The 22,866-nt window shown below is 32.0% G+C and overlaps 1 protein-coding gene across 1 annotated transcript; it reads left to right on the top strand.

The window, feature by feature from the left end:
• Positions 1-17,748: 17,748 nt before the first annotated feature.
• On the top strand, positions 17,749-21,285 carry LOC106719877 (growth/differentiation factor 8; the record flags this gene model as incomplete). The annotated part of the gene is made up of 3 exons (XM_014514352.2): positions 17,749-17,758; positions 19,160-19,578; positions 20,267-21,285. Coding segments are annotated over 3 exons (813 nt in total), but the record flags the coding sequence as incomplete, so codon positions are not given.
• Positions 21,286-22,866: the final 1,581 nt, after the last annotated feature.

Genomic DNA, 22,866 nt, shown 5'->3' with positions numbered 1-22,866 from the left:
ATATTATTTTAAAGTAAGGTATGAATTTTGTGGAACAAAATATTTATTTGCCTGCAATGTTTTTTATTCTCTTTTATAATCTGTTGTTTCTTTTGCTTTTTATTTATTGTTCTATCTTGAAAGGTACTTCCATTTATTTATTATCATTAGCTGAATTAAGAAAATTATGATTTGAATAATAAATTGATTAAATAAAACCACTTTTATTTTAATTAACCTGTAACTAACCCGAGCGCTAACACGGCTAAGTACAATCGGGTAATCTGGCGGTGTTTTACTTAAGAGCTATAGTGGTTTGAATTTTTTGTACACATTGAACAATAACCAAGAGGACGCAACTTACTGTTTTTAATAATTATTTTAGCTCTGTGCTATTCGCTGCTAAGTAATTGGTGATTTGTAAGAAGGGGTGGAGTTTGTCTTGTTGCAAGGAACAAGGTATTTTTTTATAAGTGGAACATCGCGGATTATCGCGACTGTACAGCGTTATTACTAATAATCGTAGGCCTCCATTGTCTAAACACCTTTTATAAAATATATTATTATCTCTGTTTTTCCAAAGCGATTGAAAGGGATGACAATATTTTTTTTTGCAAGTGTTCTCGCAATGGAAACCCACGCTTAGAACGTATAGACAATGACGCAATCGAGACTTGTCAGACGATGCTAAAAAAAATCAATGCATATGCAAATTTGCATACAAGTCCCCAGACGTATTGCAATCGTCGAAGCGTAGACTTTTAAAAAGGTTATCTAGACATTACAATAGTCTAGACGTGGAAATTAGGCAAGCGATTGAATTATTAATTTTATAAGGCCTTTGGATTTTGGAAGCCTTAAGGCCAAGTCGACGTTTAGTAACTAACTAGCTGTCGCCCGCGATTCCGTCCGCGTGGAATTAAAAAAAACTATGTTCTACATCTGTGCCAAATTTCATCAAGATCCGTTGAGCCGTTCCTGAGATACCTTCAAAAAACATCCAAACATTCGTATTTATAATATTAATAAGAAGTAAGATTTTAAACAAAATGAAAGGCGACTTATAAAAATTTTAGAATAAAATATAATTTTCACTCCTTTAGTTTTAAAAGATTATTAGTCCGAAAATTGAATAAGGGAGTTTCTGTGACCATGAAACAAGTTTCGTGAATAAAATCAACATCCCTTCCCCTTAATGGGTAGTTCAATTAATGAATACAAAGTGTATTGCCGAAAACAACTTTAGAATTGTTTTTATTTGCATACAGTGCGATTGTCTAGACTGTACGTGTGTGGCATAGTAATGTGGTGCTCGTCATATAGTATGCAAGACATACTGAAACATATATGCAGCGAGAAATACACCAGTCACCGTAAAATTTTAAATATTTAGACTTTATAATGAAACAAATATTTGGACTGAAATAGCAAAGTCGACGGTTATATCACTAATAACTCTTATTTTTACTATTATTATTAAAGCGAATGCTTAAATGGATGGATGGATGTTTGAAGGTATCTCCGAAACGGCCTAATGGATCTTGATGATATTTAGCACAGATGTAGAACATAGCCTGGAAGAACACATAGGCTGCTTATTACGTTTTTTTTTTATTCCGTGCGGACTAGGGATTGCAATCCGGCGTCATTTTCAGTCCGGCCGGATACGACCGGATTCCAATCAATCCGGCCGGATCCGACCGGATTGATTAAATCAAGATGATTTTCGCTTTTTAGTACAAAATAAGTAAGTTAATCAAGTGTCACTGCACTTATATGTAGGTAGTTTATTAAAAATAAATCACAAATATATAAAATCGACTTTATTTCTTAACCAATGTTAAGACAAATAGACAACAAAAAAACAATTAAAATTTAGTAGTGTAGGTAACTAGTAATAATTTTACGACGTAACGAGTATCTTAGTCTTTCTAGATTTCACTTTCACAGATAGATCAATTTATAAGTAACAATATTAATTATCAAGTAACTATAATATCTAATAGATACAATTAACCTTACGTAATTAACTGAAATGAGATCAAAATCATTATTAAAGTATTTGAGAATGCTAACAAAAAAGTCTTATAGGTATTTATGATTATAACAGATACCATCATGATTTGATGAATCTGTCGAACGAATGAATGGCAAAAATTATCACAATAATGAGTTTAGAACTCTTTAGTTTAATCAACTTACGATAAATAATTATTTTAAGTAATAATTGTAAAAAAATATAAGTATTAAAAGAAAATCAATATTGATTTTGAAAATAAGATCGTAGAAAACAAATACATATTGTTAATTGTGTCATCAGCTAAACGACTTCTAATAGAGCTGCAAATATATACGCACAACGCATTTGAAGAACCTACTCATGCAACAGCTATATTATTTTCCCACAAACTGCTAGCACCGGATCCGGTTTTCGGATCCGGTATATTGGTACCGGATCCGGTAACCATTAAATGATGCCGGATCCGCCGGATTACCGGATCCGTTTTTCCGGATTGCAATCCCTAGTGCGGACGGTCTCGCAGGCGACGTCTAGTAGTTAATAAACAAAATAAACTGCTTCTATTTATGGAGATGCATCTCCGACTAGCGAATTTAGTAAAATTTTACAACATCCTTTTTGAAGTCTGTTAAAAAAACTAATTACTTTTATATTTGAAATATTACTAAACTTTTTTAGTTTCAAATAACTTTTAGACTAGAATATTTTATGTATGAATATCGTCTAAACGCGCAATATCCAATTAATACTAATTAACGTTTTATCTCAAACTGTCTGTCTGTATGTCTAAATTTAAATTTACTAACATATCGCTGTCAAGACAGTATATAAATTATGATAATAACAAAATAACGTATCATTGTATTAATTTATTAATAACTTGAGTCGATAACGGGTTAAATGTGGATTGGAAACGTTATTTTAGAGTTTATTTTAATGAACACAATTTTTTATTAGTTACCTACTTATTAAGTAATTATTAATATAGTATTTTGCGTGTTTCTGTATTTATTTTAAGTAACAAGGGAGCAAACAAATCGCTTAATTGATCTTTTCCATCGAAAAATATCCGTAGTACCAAAGGAACTGCAGATGGATTGGCTTAAAAGACGAAAGTATTAACTAGTTACGAACTTATTTTGAATTCCTCTAATTAATAACTTAATAGTTAAGTAGTCATGTTTTAATCACCGTTTTTTTTCACTACTAATTTGTATGTACGAAAGATCATTCTAATGTAACACGAAATAATCGCAACAGTACACCAACCGACCAAAAGTTTACGTCGGCAACTACCTCTGTTGCATGAACGGGACGACTCAGTCGGTGAAATACTATGGCCAAGAAAAAGGAAGTGGAAGTCATTCCCCGTTTCGTCTGATGAGTAATTGAATAAGAATATTTGGGAAGGGGAAGTGGATTTCAAGGATTTTTAATGGGTTTAAGAGAACGTATTATGATATCTTTCTGTACGCCACCTTCTCCACCGACAGGTAGACAACGCATCAACAATTGCGGATGTCTATAGGCATGTTGCCTCGCTATTTCGGCAAATTCAAGTGGCCGCTTGCTCGTTTGCCACCTTCTAATATAAAAAATGCTACAATTTTAAGAACCATTTTTAGTACATTCAAATCCACATAAATGTAGTATTTCATTTCTTTTAGTGCCATTCGGTGAAAGACGTGATAATATAGTTTGCGTTTTGAACATTACCAACTGTGCTAAAGCTTTGTATGCAAAAATAAGCACATGAGTAAATCGACTGTCCGTCAAAACTTTAAACTTTGACTTTAAGGAGGCAGGACTTATCGAGCGCAGGCACTATTCTCTGTCACGTAAAATCGAACAATAAGTTCTAAACGTACTTGTTTTCTCGTTTAAGTGTGAGTCAGTGTCAGTTATAATAACGTTTTATTTTTACGCTAGTGCAATCGTGATACGAATGTTTTTAGATACAACATTTTGGTGTAGCGCGGCATAACGGGATTCGAGGGAAGGCACTGGGAAGCGCGCTGATGACCAAGGGTCGCTAACATATTTGAAAAGGCTAATAAATTATGTGGAATTGTCATCTTTAGCTCACCCTCGCGAAAAGTGCCAAAATTGTATTTAGTACTACGGCGACTTTTTACCTAGTCCATTTCTATATAGTCAAAGGCTAGCTGACTCCTTGTCTGAGAATGCGCCCAGTTTTATGGCTATACTGAAACCATAAACGTATGGTTTTCTGAAGTTTACTGCTTGGAGCTTTAAATAAGAATGTCGTGTCGGGAACTTATAAATGTAAAGATGACTGAAATTGATAGTGTTAAGCATGTGTAAAAAAGAACTGCAAACGTCAGGGCTAAAAAGGCGAGAATCAAATAGGCACAAAATACAATACTTGAATAACCTGTCCATGGATACATAGAAGTCAGATATTTTATTCCTCTAAGTTATGAAGAAAAATACACTATTTCACTTTTATAATTGTACACTGGCCGAAACGAAACAGTTGGTGGATCGTTTTGCTTTAGGACATCTGCAATTTATGAGAAAGTTTTGGCGCTATTAACTCCTCAATTTAAAACACTCGAAAACAAATTTGAATCATCCGGATCATTCTATAACTTGGGTAAAACATATTGAATATTTCAAATACTGCACTATAATAATTGAAAATACTGCACCTGAAGCGGAAGTAAAAAAACCAGTAAAAGAAGGGAAAAAACGACTTTCATATCCTTAAGCAGAAATACCAAAAAAATAAATAATAGAAACAAGTAATCAAATAATAAATAAAGAACTAGAAATTTCAGAAATAAAGTACATAAAATTAGAAAAAACGAAATCTTTATTGAACCTCCAGTATCAACAAAAGGTTATGAGATTGGACAAAACGAAAGTTTTATTGGACCTTGACATTGAGTTGAAAAAGATTATTTTAGAAAATGCTAAAATTGACTTGAAACTTTTGAAACATATGCAAAAATACATTTAAATATTGTATTATGCAATTTCTAGTTGTTATTTATAACATCTTCAGTCATTTGGTATTTTACAGACATTTCTTGTTATCTTGTTTGATAAGTAATCGAGGCCATAGCAACAAGAGTTAAACATCAGTTTGTTGCCAAAAATGTCAGTCTACCAATCGTCTGGCCGTTCGAGAATACACACAAAAAAGCAATGCCTTAGTCCTTGAGACATTGAATTTGCATTGAACGCATTCGCGCACGAGCATCTTTGCATTTAAATTTATTCTGTCTGTAAGTTGATTTGTCTTCTAGTCAAGATATGTGATAGTGGCAAATATGGAGATTCCTTCACTATTTCTTATAACAGAAGATAGGAAAAGTGTCCAAAGAAATCATGAAAAAGTTAAGAAGGTTGCAGTTGAGGATATATCCCTTTCTATATAGACTTTAACAGTATAAAATGACATATGACACCTTTTGTTGTCGTTGTCTTTTATGCCTTATCTTTTAAAGCAGGTCTCTCACCTCACCAGCTATTGACCCTCTTCCGAATGGAACAACAAAGTTCATTGGGTTCGTTGGCGTAAAGAACTTAAGAAACGGAAACTGTGTGGGGTCGCCCGCATGCAGAAGACCAGTTTCCGCGTCTAATAATAGGGGATGTTAAGTACAAAGGGATATAAAGACCTCCCTAGTAGTGTAACTTTTCCCGCTTAATAAAATACTAGCTTTTACCCGCGACTCCGTCCGCGCGGAATAAAAAATAGAAAACGGGGTAAAAATTATCCTATGTCCGTTTCCTGGTTGTAAGCTACCTGCCCACCAATTTTCAGTCAAATCGATTCAGCCGTTCTTGAGTTATAAATAGTGTAACTAACACGACTTTCTTTTATACATATAAGATGAATTAAACTTAATCAGATATTTAAAGGATAAGATTATATAAGACACCTATACAAAAAAAAGACAAACTTGAAAAATGAATCAATAACAGACTAATGTGAATAGACATGTCTTTAAACTTACGGCTGTTAATCGCGATAACGTGTTTATTTTTGAAAACTTAGTATATTCCAGTTGATACATTAAAGTTATAATTACAGTTTTCTTCTAATTATAAACATAACCAAAATTATTAATGTGTACGGTAAAGTGTGAGCTAGCAATCGAATGGATACAACAGCTTATTCCAATAAACGATTAATGTTCAAAATATATCGCCCATAAAATTATCTTTCCATGAAACCAATTGAACTGGCTTCCCATTCGGTTTGAAATTAGCCCTATTATTTCCTTCCCCTTTCTCCCACTACAGCGTGGCAATGGCAGTTCGCGAAGCCGTACAAATAAATTAACAACTTCTTGTAAAGAAATTTAAAAGTAATTATAAACTGTATTACACATGAAATAGAGTATAAAATCGTACTTACCGATTTGACGCACGTTGTGAGATTTTGTGACGTAGTGTACACACAACATCGGATGGGAACATTGTCCTTCGGTAGCCTTGGCTCCTTTTATCGCGATGATTGTAATCAAACAGGGCTGTCATGCGGGTACATTCATATATTTCGACGTGAAATTGAAATTTATGATACACGACTCTTTTCAATATAATGTTATAATTTTCACAAAAAATTGTAAATATTATTGTTATTCTATGAAATAAAAATTGTTACTAATCAATAAATGGTTATTAAAAATATTGACATTTTAGCGATCGGAAATTTGGCGCGTAAATAAATGACGTCCAAAAATGTATATGACCCAAATTCGAATGTGAACGTTCGGAAATTTCTCTTGACCCATTTCTCAAAGAATGACCACATCCTGCTCTCCTTTAATTCGTTTGCAAAAAAAAAGAAAGGAGGTCAAAGACCGCGCATCTGGAGCCACTATTGGTCAGCGACAAATGGGCGGCCATTTGCATTATTGTTTAACAGGTTATGATGGAAGGAAAGAAGAATACACAGATAATTAAAAATGATTTGTGGCATGAGGGCGAATGACCCTATTTTGCAATAGTGTGGTTTGACAGTCTCGATAAATCAAATTTAATGATACCTAGTTATTATGTTTGTTCATTTTTTTAAATTACTTCCATTTAGGTGAGAGTTGAGTCCAGAAGGTTCAACCCCTATCTATCCTTACTTGTTCTTTTCTTGATTCCTTCTTCTATTTGTTTTGGACTTTAAAGATGTTTCAAAAATTATCTCTTAGATTGTGCCAATATGGGGCATAATTTCAAAATCCACCTTTGTTCTTGCATTTTGTGCAATTTGGATTTTAAATAAAAAGTAAATTAACAATTATTGCTAAGGGTAATTCGTTATATTAGGCTTTCCCTTGCTGTTCTTGTAATGGTTTATTGTTTTTAAATATTCTTGCGTAGCGATATCTTATGTGAACAGGTAATTGCTGTCTTTTACAAATAAAACATTTAATCGATATCGATGTGTAGTCCATCACTGTGTCACGTTAAAGCGCTGGTAGTGACCTCCGCATCCGGCCGGCCGTGGGAATGGAGTCGATTCCCTCGGGCACAGGCTCCTTTTATATCTAGGCAACTAGATCTTACACGGATACTAGGGTTGAAGAAGGAAAAAATTTTTTTTTTCGAAAAAATCTAGAAGCAATATTAAGCATGTGGCAACACTGTAGAAAAATATTTCTGAAGTCATTAGATAGTACCTTCGAATTGGTCGGTTTATTTAGTACATAATTGAAAGGGAAGTGATGTAACGTAGTTAATTTTGAAAAAATGAAAATTAACAATTTATAAAACAGAAACATTATTGTGAAACTATTTGCAGCAATCGTCCATGTACTGTGTGATAAAGTGGTCATTTACACGTTAATGAAAAATAACCTAATTTCACCTAATTTGAAAAAAGATTGCATTTTTTGTTATGTTACAAAATGTTAAATTATTTTCAAAACGTTTTTATTATTTTAGAGTTTGAATCGATTATTTAAATCATAATTTTTCAAACATGTTTCGTTAATTTTATTTGAATCTCCATCTATATAAGTGTTATGAAAAGTCATTTATAAGTACCGTAAGTGTCCATCGCTTTTCTAGCTCTTTTTTAGGCAAGGAAAGAGATGACAATGTCTTGTGAGATGTTTTTTGGGAATGCAAACTCACAACTTCATACCTTATGATATTAATTAAATTAAGATAACGCGAAATGACGTTGTTATCGAATCATTTATATAAAACTACGTACCGCAGCGGTGACTTTGAACTTTAGTCATGAATATTAACAAATTTACATCTACCTACAATAAAATGCGTCTACCCTCATGTTAATATGGCATAAGGTCGAATATCGATCGAGTTTGTGATGTAGTTTGGAATTGATTGCTGGCAATTCGCATGAGGATCGCGATATTGGCCGTAATTGTTTAATGTAGACGACATTTTGGTGTTCAGTGGCGGGTCAGATATGGGCGGTCGGTATTAGGTCGTACGAATGTAGGCTTATCGTGATATCAAGAGGTTTGTTGTGATGGTTTAAGTGAGTGATTTTTTTCGGTGAGCTACGATGATTGGTCTATTGTGGCACTCTCAGGTAATTTGACTTGGGTCAATGAACTCTGTTATTGTTGATCTATCTAAGATAAGATCAGTCAAAAATGAGAATGTTTGGATGGATGTTTGTTATAGATATTTTCAGAACAGCGAAGCTGGTTTCGCTGAAATTTGCCATAGATGTAGGACATAGTCTGAAAGACAAGACACATTGGCTACTAAATAAGTTTTTTCTCTGTTGTCTTTCCTTTTGTTTCGCCCGAGTGCTACCCATTTTTCGTTATTTTTTTACGTAATAACATGTGCAACTTTCTAACTGGCCAGTTAGATCTCTGTGGAATACAAACTCTGTGTTCTTCTACCAAAGAGTTCGAATCCGTAAAACAAAACGAAGTCTTTTGCCGGTAGTACTATTTTGAGAGGCCCGCATCGTGAAGTTTACTTCCAAACAAATTTACTGAGGCACCTCTTATCAGAATAAAAAGTGACCATTGAGTCGAGTTAGCGAACGTTGTCCCTGATTGTGTCATTTGGCAAGGTTTGTGACCTCAAACGTTGCCGAAATATAGAGATCGTTGAGGTACCACGGGGGAGAGTGTAGTATTAAGTATGGAATTTATTGATTCTGCATATTTTACAAGACAAAAAGAAAGTGGCCAGTAAAAGATTTGTTTGCTCAAGATGTTTATGAGAAAAAGAATTCAAGACATTCAAGTAAAGTTGAACAAAAAATCGGGTGCTTGATTTAATTATTTTATATTGTTGCGTTTTCGTAGGAGTCAATTTTGATCAATAATTCAATTAATTTTATAGGTTACTTAATCATATCTTTTCCTTTGACATTTTATTTGTCATAAAAATAACGTCGCCAAAATCCAAGATGGCGGTACAACAAATTAAGAATAGGACACGACGTTTCACGTCCGAGGCAAAGGTCAATGCCAGGGTTCCTGGGTGCCGTAGTGAATGACCCCAGGATCAAAACATGCATCGCGCACAATAAACGCATTGTACCTCAAATACACGGTACTGTAACCAAGTAACCATTATGATGATTGTGACAGGTGTTTGTTTATACAATGCAACATTTTACATTTTGATCATATTTAAAAAAAAGTAACTTATTAATAGCGTACATTAACTTTATAATATCGATTATCTTATTTTAAAGTATCGCCGTAACTTTCTTTGGTTTTTACAAGCTTTTACTTAATACAAGGTTTTATTGTCATAACCTAAAAATAAGGATCTGATTCAATTTCATAGTGGTATAATTGTATGAAATATCTATTTTATAAAAAAAACGTAACTAATTAGAAACGCTCGACAATTAAAAAAGAAATCTCTACATAATGTAATTAACATTTCAAATTATTTTTACAAAAATTAGTGGCAGAATGGTAATTACTTTTGCCTTATTATTTAATTATCGTTATATAAAAATGAATCTGTCATAAATGGTTACCCTACGCGCGTACGCAAAAGTTTTCTTGTGTGTGTATTTGTGGCGTCAATGTGTCTCACATGGAAAGAATACTTATCGCTAACTTTGAGTGCAAGGTGAGTGCTGCTAATAAAGGCGCGAATTCACAAATAAAATAACATTATAAACAAACTTGAGTAATATAGTTGTTTGAAGAAGGTATATTGAAGTCCTGATCCGTACTCATGTTAAAAGTATAGATAAACACTTCACAATATGAGAATAATAAACAAAAAATCTAAGTCTACCTTTTAATTCTTGGATTCTGTTATAATTCTTATAGTTGACGTCACATCTGCATTTTGTCTTAATATCACGTTTTAAAGATTGCATGAGAACTGTTTACTCTTTTAGATAACGGTTTCCTATGTAGTCACCGATTAGTAGTATGGTTCTTCATTTGGCGCATTTCTGGCTCTACATTCTCGTTTGTAAGTGATACTTCTAATATGGAAAGCGAGTGCTATAATTGCGGTAATTGGAAATTTGTAATCGTTTTTATGTGAAATTCTAAAGAAGGGCGGTATTAATAGCACCCGAAAGCATGTATGCGAAGATGTATGAATGAGGAAGAAGCGAGTCAGGACCGCGCCTAACGGAGGTTCGTGTCTTTGCCTATCCCCTGTAGGTTACAGGCGTGAGTTGTTGCTGTAATCGTTGCTAAGTAGGTTTTAAATGTTAGTGCATAGTTATATTAATTCTATTTAGGTTTTTTTGTCTTTTTGTATATCCCGGACGTAGATAAAAATTGTATGGATGTTTGTAAAGTCTAATAAAATTACTTCATATATAGTTAAGTAAATAACACGCCTTTATTAGCGATTTTGGCGCTGAATCGAGACGTGGCGTTTGCAGATAAGTGAAAAATGTAGACGTAAAAAACTTCAGCAGATAAGTCATAAAGATAGTATTAATAAATACAATTAAAAGAGTCTGATAAAATGAAAAGAGTGCCTATATATTATGTACTGATTTAATATAATTTGATACTTAATTCAATGTAATAAAGTTCAAATTATTTTAGATAAAGATTCGCGAATACAATGATTCAATCTCCTTTTGAGCGAATGTAAACCCACGCGTATCAGTTCAGTAGAGACTCGGTCCATCTCCCAAACGCATCAGTTTGGCGCGGACCGCATTCGGGTACGCGCGTACCGTAAATAAATATGGATATCGGTACAGATTATAAACGCGAATATCGAAAACTCATACGAAATTCGAAGCTATACGACGTTGAAATTCGGTGATATAAAATATATGTGATTTAAATCCTCTTACCGAAACAGATGATTTTCTTTGTTTGCTCATCCTGGTTGGTATAAATTATTTTTTATTTATCTTTTTTTATTTAATACGTACTTATCAAATATTTGAAACGGTTTGTGACTGGTCATAAATATAATATTTAAAAAGTTTTTTGTTTGAAATGAACGTTACATACAAGTAATTCGCATTAACTTCGGATTTATTTTTTTATTTTAAATTACATTTTTAGTTTTTCAATTCAATGGCACCTTTATTCAGATTACAAATATTTGATCATTATTGCTGTGATGTATTAAATAGGGAAACATGGTTAAAATTATAACAAACTAGCAGTCGCACGCGACTTCGTCCGCGCGGAATTAAAAAACGTGATAAATAGCTTATGTGTTCTCTCAGACGATGTTCTACATTTGTGCAAAATTTCATCAAGATCAGTTGAGTCGTTCCGGGGATACCTTCAAATAAATATCCATCCATTTAAACATCCATCTAAACATTCGCATTTATAATATTAGTATGATTGAAAAATGTTCTCAAAAATACGGGTAATTTTACATTTTTTTTTTCGATACAGTAAACAACATTAAATTAAACCCTTATATGACCTATAGATAATTACGAAGTGCCATAGTTACAAAAGCATTTTGAAAAAAAAAACTCTACCGTCTGATTTTATGTAAAAATTCTTCATATAAAATTTATCAAGTTGTAACTTACAAATTTTTATAGCCTCAGAACTCAACTGGGCTAACAATTGCATTAATGCATAATGTTATCCCTATCACTATTTTTATAAAAAAAGAGACAACCAGATGTATTAATACAAGAGTTGCGCAAGTCGAAATTTATAATAAACTAGCTTTTACCCGCGACTCCGTCCGCGCGGAATAAAAAATGACACAAGATGAAAAAAGTTAGTTCTAAGCTACTTCCCCATCAATTTTCAACTAAATCAGTTCGACTGATCTTGAGTTATAAATAGTGTAACTAACACGACTTTCTTTTATGTATATATATAGAATTCACAGAAAGAAGAGAAGTTGTTAAACCGTAAAATAAATAAAAAAAATCTTACAAACTTTTTTAATTTAATGTTTTCTTGTACCCTTTTAAATAAATAACACGCATACAACTGAGATGAAAGATTCCTGGTCGCTATGACGGATCTCCAGCATAGTTTAGGAGCCAGGTGCACCACCATTATGTAATTTGTATAGAACCCTTATATCTAATCATTTTTATGATTCATATTTTTAGTTGGCAAAAAAACTTTAAAGTAGCCTATGAGTTCTTCCAAGCTATGTTATGCATCTATGTCAAACTATAGCGAGATCCATGCAATTCTGAAGATATCTTCTAACAAACAACCATCTATCCATCCAAACATTCGCATTTATAATAATAGTAAGATTATTATTTGTAATTTCTGTACTCCCCTTTTAGTGATGGTCGTGATAGTTTTTATTATGTTAGTGTTATTTTTATGTATAGTGTTATTATGTTACTTTTATATAAGTTTACATATGCTTCCATTAAATACGTATAAAAAAGGAATCGATCATTCCATACAAAACAGGAGATGTTAAAAAAGGTAAAGGAATAAAAAGGAAACCTTTGAAATTTCACTCAATGAAAATTTTAATATTGAAAATTATTACGTTTGTAAATGTTTTTTAAATCTCTATTAAAAATAATGGGGTGCTTTCACCTTTGTATTGGTTTCTTTAAAGTAAAAAAAAAAACTTTGTAAAAAGAGTTTTTAAAACTTATTACTTTACTAGCTATCGCTCACGACTCCGTCCGCGCGGAATTAAAATAAACTTAATTAGTAGCCTATGTGTTATTCCAGACTATGTTCTACATCAATGCCAAATTTCAGAAAGATCCATGCAGACGTTCTGGAGATACATTCAAACATTTATCCATCCATACATCTAAACATTCGCATTTATAATATTAGTAAGATTATATTTAGCTTTTAACCATTGGAATAAATTAGGAAAACATTGCTACCGCTTCCGTCGGGAACAGTAGAGTGCAGTTTTATCTTTTAATTTTGTCTAACGAGATATCCATTGGATTTACTTATCGTAAACAAGTAACTATTTGAAAATAAACCGTTTTACTCTTTGAATAATCTTATATATATAAAAGAAAGTCGTGTTAGTTACACTATTTATAACTTAAGAACGGCTGAATCGATTTGACTGAAAATTGGTGGGCAGGTAGCTTAGAACCAGGTTTCGGACATAGGATAATTTTTATCCCGTTTTCTATTTTTTTATTCCGCGCGGACGGAGTCGCGGGTAAAAGCTAGTTTAATAACCTCCTTCTTTTTGAAGTCGGCTAAAAATAAAACAAACGGAAAGAATATGAATTTAACACTTAAATTTTGTTCAATGAGTATAGGTTCCATTTATAAACATATTTGGATGTCCTCGAAAAATATAACCCAACTGTATTGAAGCCAAATAGTAAAATATGTAACTACACGGTTTTTCCCCGCGAATTTATCAATTAAGAAACTAAATAATTTTGGGGACTATCAAGATATTTTTTTTCTCATTAAGTTTCAACGTAATGATCGATCCGAAAAATCGTTTCGTAGTTTATTTAATACTTTGCGAGATATGAAGTTAAATATAGTATCAATCAAAAAATAGATTAGATTTTTCAATTGCTATTAAAATTCTTAGATCTGTAAAATTTGCAGTAAATGGATTAAATACATTAATTAAAAATAACTCAGATATGCAAAAAAGTTCGTCTACACACAATTCATTTTGAAATATCTGTAAATAATATCAAGAAAAAAACATATTTCGTACGAAAAACAAATTTTATATTTTTTCTGTCTGTCTGTCTGTCAAGTAATCTTCGGAACTGCTGGATCGTTTACCCCGTTTTCTATTTTTTATTCCACCCGGACGGAGTCGCGGGTAAAAGCTAGTTTAGAATATATTTGATGTAATTTACGGATGTTCATTCGTTATAAATATCAATTTGTCTTACGAAAAAATTCAGAATGCGAAATATCTAGGTTATGTACAGAATAACACTATTTTTTATCCAATCTGAAAATAAATTGAGCTCATCGTACATTCGGAAAGAATTTTATTAAGAGATATACGAGGAAAGAAACGCAAGGCCGTCGTGGACATTGAGTGACGGATAACGACTCAGGGGAGCTGAAGATTGGGTCGTTTTGACGTCACATCTCGTCCGCTGTGGGAAGTAACAAATATGTTAAGCGTAGCGGAATATGAATTTTAGCACGAAGCAAGCGTGAATTGGAAGTATTTCCCCGTTTCGTATGATGAGTGTGACAAAGACTATTTCTAGTCAACTTTTGCTTCCCAACAACATCGTATAAGAAAACGATGCAAAGGGGAAGGGGGATATTTTGAGTGGGAAAGATATATCCTCCTGTGCGTCTACTCCTCTGTTCATAAAAGTTAGGCAATGCATCTTCAACCTTTTAACGTGTTGATTTGTATGAGCAGCAGTCGCTTCGCTATTTAAGCAAAATTATGTAGTGTTTACTTGTTTGCCACCTTTTACTATAAAAAATAAATAACAACTTGAAATAAACAATATTTTCGAATGATTCATTATTGAGGAAGAAAGGGCACTATTATGTCGCAACCAGCTGACCAATTACGATATCAACAAAGAAAATCAATCGTCCATAGACTGGAGAGATCGCGAAGGCGCGAAACAAACACACATTGAGGATATGGATGCATTTATAAAATACGTAAACAAACAAAGACTTGGAGCACACCGTTGTAAAAGCGAACCTGAACCGAAGCGAAGCTATATTTGATATAATTTTTTCACGTATTTGAGCCGTATTATCGGTGTAGATACGTTTAGTATTCGTGCAATCTATTATGGAACAAGTTTTTCGATTTGTTTGTGTTTATTCGTTTTTTCCTGTTCGTATAGCGCTTCGTTTTTGCTTTCAAATCTGTGTGCTACAGGTTTAACTGTTGTTGGACACTATGATGTCATAAGCGATGATAACTCCGCCGAAATAACCTACCTTCGCATATCGTTATTGTGTGCGTAGGTCATGTCCATTTGGTATTTTTTTTCATTTGTAAACGTAGGATTAGCAATGTAAAGATATTATATACACTTGATTCTTTACAATAAACAAAGAATTCTTACAAGATCAAAGCATACTTTTATTGCTTCTCCTTCACAATTTTTTAAAGAACGTTGACATAATATTTAGTACTAGCAGTAGACCGCGACTTCGTCCTCTCGGAATTAAAAAATAATCTAGTAATAAATATAGCATATGTCAACGGTAAATAGGCTAGCTTCCCAACAGTGATTTTTTTTAATCGGTTCAGTACTTTTACAGCATATTCAATGCAAACAAACAAGCAATATAAACTTACCTCTTTATAATATACTAGCTGTCGCCCGCGACTCCGTCCGCGCGGCTTTAAAGAACCTAAAAAGTAGCCTATGTGTTTTTCCAGACTATGTTCTACAAGTGTGCCAAATTTCATCAAGATCCGTTAAGCCGTTCCCGAGATACCTTCAAACATCCATCCATCCATCTAAACTTTCGCATTTATAATATTATTAGTAAGATGTAATTAGTATAGATGACTCGTTTCCTTTTACGTGCCCGGAGCGAAGGCTACGCCGCGTAGCGTGATGCTCGTAGCATGAAGTTAAGCCTACAAACTTCCTTTATAATAACTATTAAATACAAATACAAAAAAATGATTCCAGTTGATTTGTGGTCTTTAAATTTAACATTTTCTAAAAAAAAACCTTTTCTGTTCTTAATGATAGGCAACGTAAATGAAGTATGTCGCAAATGACATTAAATTAACCAAACTTATTTACATATAAAAGAGAAATCATTGACAGGGTCGTATTTGTATTATTTTCTTTTAGTGCGATTTCTATTTCTTTTGATGATGTAACAACTTTCTAAAACGCATATAAAGTGTAGGAATATTCTGGAATGATCCAGAGCAAGTGACAATTCTTGTTTACCACGACAATGTGCAATGAATCATAATTGTGTTTACTGATTCACTCGGAAATAAATCTCTCGATTATTATATTAGGGCTCGTCTTAGTCTGCATGGAATTAAAAAAATCTATATCGAATTTCTCTAGTCAATCAATACAATTTCCAATTACAATTGATCCAAGTACACGTCAGCGACTGAAAATATAAAAATGCACCGAAAAAAAAACTCCGAATGATTGCATATTTCTTTTAGTTACAAAAAAAAATAAATCTAAATTTGATACTTGTACAATAACCAGATATGCCTTCTGGATTGTAACTCGACTTACTCAATTGTAAACAGTCGACGAAAGATATGTACACACGCTGTCAAATTATTTCTGATAAATTAGGATCAGTAGGATTTTCTTAATAGTTTAAGAAAAAGAAATTACTTCATACAGGTGGGTGTTGACCTTCGGAGTTGGATGAACCAACTTGTTATTTTTAAACGAACACCTGAGGCCGGTACGAAGAGTTGTTACAATATTTGGAATTCCCTAGATTATGGCAAATGTGTTTTTAAATCTTACTAATATTATAAATGCGAATGTTTGGACGTATGTATAGATGTTTGTTAGAAGGTATCTTGAGAACAGGTCAACGGATCTCGCTGAAGTTATTATAGACTAATTATTATTATTTTTTATTTCCGTGCGAACGGAGTCGCGGGCGACAGTTAATTTTTATATTACACTAGCGTGTGCATAATTCGTACAGTCATATCTGTTTAATGTGATTTAAATATTATTTAATTTGTCATAAATAATAAAGTCAATAAAAATATAATTTAAGTTGATCCAAATTACACATATTTTCAACATTTCATCGAGATTAATTCATATATGATACAAGATTTTATAACGCTAACAAAAAAGTACTGCAATTTCTTATGGTGTCTCACAATTGTCTTTAAGACTTGTATTACCAGTATATCCATCCCTTTTAAACTCTTTAAATAAAACAGAGATAACTATAATGTTCATATCATATGCAACGACAGACAATTCGCGGTTAACGTTAAAATTATTAACAACTCTGTCAAACACATTGCAGTCCAAAAACATCTAATCTTACTTCATACTCATACTAACATTATAAAGGCTAAAGTTTGGATGGATGGATGTTTGTTACTATGAATCTGCAAAACGGCTTATCGGATCTCGATTAAATTTGGCACAGATATAGAACATAGTCACAGATAGGCCTATAAGAACACATAGGCTTTCTAGAATAACGAAATTATGTATGTTGATGTTAATTTTTCAAATTGATTCGATAACTCCACAACTGTTCTACAAATCAGTCTTGAATAAAGTATAGTATACTCCTATTGTTTTTTTAATTCGCTGACAAAGTCGCTGGCACTAATTAAAACTAATTAACTGTACTTTGAACTTTTGCATAACTAATTCAGTTTTTTCTTCTTTGCAGATAATGTCAGCGGGGGATCTACGATAATTGATCACTTGTGTCAAACATCTTCGTATTATTTAATTAGTGTTCACACATGTTAAAATTATTGATTACATTTAGTATTAATCTAATTTAAATTAAGAATTTATATTAAATAAATTAATTAAGAATAAAAAAATATGTGTGATGTTTTACAAATTACTAAAACAAAAGTTTTATATCAAGTTTAATATTTTATTTGTCATTGATAATTGGCGGGAAACATTGTTAAATTATTTATAATCTGTCTTAAAGCAAATTGTCACTAAATTATTATTTGAATTCGTGATACGGAAAAAACTTTCAACACATTAGTTTGTTTAAATTTAGACACATTGCACGTGTACAATTAGTATTTTTGGCACATGTCAACTTTTTTTTCGGCCACTGCAATGAGTATAAATTATATCCAACAATTTGGCAACATTTTATAGATATAAAAAAACAATTTACACTTGCACACTTTCCTAAGTGATACTTTTATGTTCTGAAAAGACGTTTCGTTGCACGCAAAAAACATAAGCTTATTTTCTTGATGTATTCATAGACAAGTTTTTTTTTTATAAAAAATGGTTTAGGTTGGCATTTGAGGTATTTTAAATTTTCCTATTTTAGTAGCATTCATGGTATGTATGAAAGGTTGTATTTCTGTGGGAAATTTAGTGCTCTAAGTGGCGGCTTAGAGTTACTTTGTTTCCGAAGCAAGAAAGGTGATGTAAATGTTTATCATGGTGTTATTAAAATAGTAAAATATGAAATACTTTGCAATATGAAGTTACAAAAAAAAAAATTTTACTAACAAGTATTAATATTTTGTCAGAAATAATATTGTTGCAAATTTAAGATTATTGTTAGATTTTAAAGCAACAACATACTCGTAATATTTTAAAATTGTAGAAAAGATTATTTTAATGTTTCATAATTTTAATTTCGAACATCGTAATTTAATAAATAATTGAGCTTTCGGTGAATTTTGAGGTTATAAAATGCTATGTATTTTTCGTTCTGTGTTAAATTTTATATTGATGCTTTTTTTTCGGCGAATCGTTCGCTAAATCGCTATCAGTTCGTGAATAAGTGTCGTTTAGTATATTTAGGTCACGGTCAAGACGCATCTACGCACTTCCCGATAGCAACTAGCAACAACTAGCGTTATATTTGAACACGGAATGCGCAACATTTTGTTTATTTTTTAATTATTTTCACACAAATTATCACGTTGTTTGATGAATTTTCAGGATACATTAAAGTGTTTCTGTTTGAACCTGGCTCTACATTCACGCTATTGAATTTTATTTTATTATTATTAAAATAATTTCGTTTTTCTTTCATGTTTTTGATTAAAAAATCTGTTATTATCTTTTTTTCTTAGTCTTTATTTTTTTAATCTATTTTAAATCTCAATTTGCATTCTCAGATACGCGGCGCCACAGTCACTTCAAAGGTCTGAAAGTAATCAACTTCAGGTTCACAAGTAAGGTTCTACAGAATGAAGTAGACGAGGCGTTCCTCAACATCCACGTCCAGGAGTTGGAGCAGAGGCTGAACGTGACCTTGGGTCCAGAGGAATTCTTCTCAATAGGGTTACAAGTGAATAGGGTTACGAGAAACAGTCAAGGTAGTAAAGCTTCTGTGCCTTACATGGAGACCTCAATAAAGATGTCCAGGAAAGAACTGAAAATTGGAAGATGGGTCAAGCTGAATGTGACCAATATGGTGGCGGAATTCTTCAGGCTGCCAAGGGAGAACCTAGCAATAGTTGTGAGAGTACAAGACTCGAAGAATAGGGTGAGCTTGGTGGTACCACATCCGAGCTCTGAATCAAATAATGCTTTGGTAAGTAATTTATTACTAGTATTAACTATTAACTGTGACTCTTTCCGTCTTCTCAGTAATATACGGACATTTTTAATTTGCGTAACTGCCAGTATTTTTTGTTTTTTTTAACTTTTGTCACATTTCAACCCATATTTTCATCTATAAACGAGAGATAGTAGTTTTTCTTACATAAATATTGTTGTATGAGTACATCGTATCGTACGCTGTTCTTTTGATATAGCAATCGCATAAATTTCTTGCTAAAGTTATAATTAAACGTGATTATGTTATCAAATTGTTGTTTAAAATTTGTATAACCGGGATCATGGATCAAAATACCTCGTAAGATTGCCAGATTCTGATTTGATTGAAAAAATTATGTACAATAACTATTAACCATATAGAATATAGCTTTCTAACTAGCAAAATCTATATGTCATCTCGAATCAATTTTGTTAATTTACGGTATTTTTAATTAAATTTTTTAATCTGGGTTTAAAATAAACCTAAAAATTGCAATCTTAAAAAATGATCTGGGGGGTCTAGCATGAATATTCTTGGGAACGTTATCGTAAAGTTAGCGACAAAATTTGTATTAGATTTGAACTCATATATTGTCGATGACGTTACTAAAACGCATATGGCAAATATTCGTGGTGATCTCTGATATTTCACAATCACTAATTAACATTTTTATTTGTTACAGATGCCATATATAGAAGTAAGTCTTAGAGACAATTCACACAAACGGACGAGAAGAACGATTGGCATGGATTGCACAGAGAATTCTAAAGAAGTCCGTTGCTGTCGATATCCATTGTCGGTTAACTTCGAGGAGTTCGGGTGGGACTGGATAATAGCTCCTAAGCAGTATGATGCTAATTATTGCAGTGGTGAATGCCCTTACAGTTTTCTTCAAAAGTATCCGCATACACATTTAGTCCATTTAGTAACGCCTCAAGGCAGCGGTGGACCTTGCTGTGCCCCTCGCAAGATGAGCAGCATATCTATGTTATATTTCGATGACGATCTTAACATAATCTATGGTACGATACCTGGCATGGTCGTCGAAAGCTGTGGATGCTCATAGCACCTCTACATAAATTGCTTCAAGTGGCTAAGATTAAAAAAAAAAATTAAAACAAATTCCGTATCTGTCAGTGTACCTAATTACGAGATTATTTATTTTTATGTGTAGTCTGTCCAGTTTGTCAAAAACAAAATGGTTGACTTTAGGCGCTAAAAGTGACATAACCTCAATTCCAAAAATTGCGATTATTTGGCGACTTTTTTTTTTAATTTAATGGTATTATTTTCATCTATTTTTATTAAATGAACAAAAAAATAATTTGTACACGTAATTTGAGTTATTAGTCGGTTAAAAAGAATAAAATATATGTAAAGTTTCGGCGATAACGGTGTTAGCCATTTGAAGCGTAGTGTTGTGTATTGCTAATGTTTAGCTGAAGACTGCGAACCCTAGTGATGTGTGCCGTGAGTGTATATTTTAAACATTTTATAAATTTAGATATAAACAACCCTAATTCTGTAGTTTTAAGACAATCGATAAGTTGTACGACTGTTTAAAATTTACAGAATAAGTGGTATTTTAAGGTTATGACAATATAATTTATCCCTTCACTTCAATGTAAGGTACTTATTTACTATTTCAATACCTTACCCATAATTTTCAGTTTCTTTTTACGCATCGTTAGATTTCAGAGGTCACAGTAATTTCATAATACTTATATATTTTTTTTAACTATCTATGTTTAAGTAAATTTAATTTGTACAGTGTTGCTATGTTTAGCCGTAAAATATCCATTTATATTTATATCAAGCTAAATAACTCATTAGTAATTCAATATAAAGTACATATAAGTATTTTAAATCAATAAATTCTCCTTTAATAGGTAATTGACCTCTGACTTCATTGTGCCGGCGATAAAAATGAAATCAAACTTGACTCGATGCACTGTCAATCTTTTTATGCAACAATAACAAATGTGTTTCGCTTTTAAAACGATCCAACTAAAACGAATCGTATCTCAAAATGGCATTTATAGTTTTACTATTAAGTCTTAAATTCTAAAAGTCTAGACAAACTGTAATAATGTTATAAATAAGTTATCATAACTTTCGTAGGCACAAATAATCTTTTTATTTTAATTAATGTTAGTCTTTTATTTATATAATAATATTATTTTTAGCCAATTGATATGTTTGCCGTAATATTGCTTATAAAGTAGCCGATTTTTTGACAGCATAGAATTGCTATAAAAGAAGATTTTTTACACCATATCATTTTCGTATCAACTTGGTTGTTTTGAATAATTAAACAGGACTGGAACAAAAGCATTCTTGTAACAAACTTCATTAATATTAATAAGCCTTTGTTTTGCAAACATTTGGCAAATTGCCGCAAAAGAACAATTAATTAGATACAATCTAGATTTTTTTTAGCTCTACGTTCATATATTGTTTTATCCATAGATTTAAATCTTTATTATTTGTCAGCCTTAAAAGAGAGGTAAAGTTTTTTATTTCAGAGCTATGATGTAAAATATGGCGCAGGTAAATGTACTTTTTTATCTGAAAATGTAATTTTTCTATGACAGTAACACTACATTTTTAAAGGTAATTTTGATTTTATAGTCAAATGTTTTTTGCATTTTTGAAGTTACAATATTTTTATTTGTGCCTAAGAAAAAAAAATGCATTTGTGACTTTTAAATTGTTTTTTTCTCAGTACTTTCTTGCAGTTGTAAGATAACCAGATTCAACGTTTTCAAATATATTTTAAGTGGCTAGTTAGATTTTATGTTATAAAATGAATTTCTTATTAACATCGTACTTGTGAGATTTCTCTTTAGAAATTTTTTTGGATCTCGTTCAAAATTATTCAATGTTTGTAAAAGAAAAAAAATCTTGAAAAATACCTTTAAAGGACAATTTTTTTTAAGTTCTTTTAGCGGGTAGTGCTTAAAGTCTTTTAATTTAAAAATCCAAGAATAATCGACTCTGTACCTACCCATTATTTTATGTTAGGAATAAATAACGTATTATTTGGAAGTGATTTAAATGTTTTTTTTTAATGTTTCGTAATTTAAGGTTTAGAAAAATTTTCGTCGATATAGAATTTTCAAAAATTAGATCTCATTTTTGGGCAACTGTTTTTTTTCGTGTGCCTTTACAAAGATCTCCCTTTGCTTTTGGATGTCAATTTTTATAAAGATTTATACAAAATTTTTTTTAGAATTAAGTGAATTTGTTCTCTTACTACATTCTCGATGATTGTCAAAATTT

This window comes from Papilio machaon, chromosome 23 (assembly GCF_912999745.1).
Source record: "Papilio machaon chromosome 23, ilPapMach1.1, whole genome shotgun sequence".
Classification (NCBI taxonomy): Eukaryota; Metazoa; Arthropoda; class Insecta; order Lepidoptera; family Papilionidae; genus Papilio; species Papilio machaon.
This window is presented reverse-complemented; position numbering and strand designations above follow the sequence as displayed.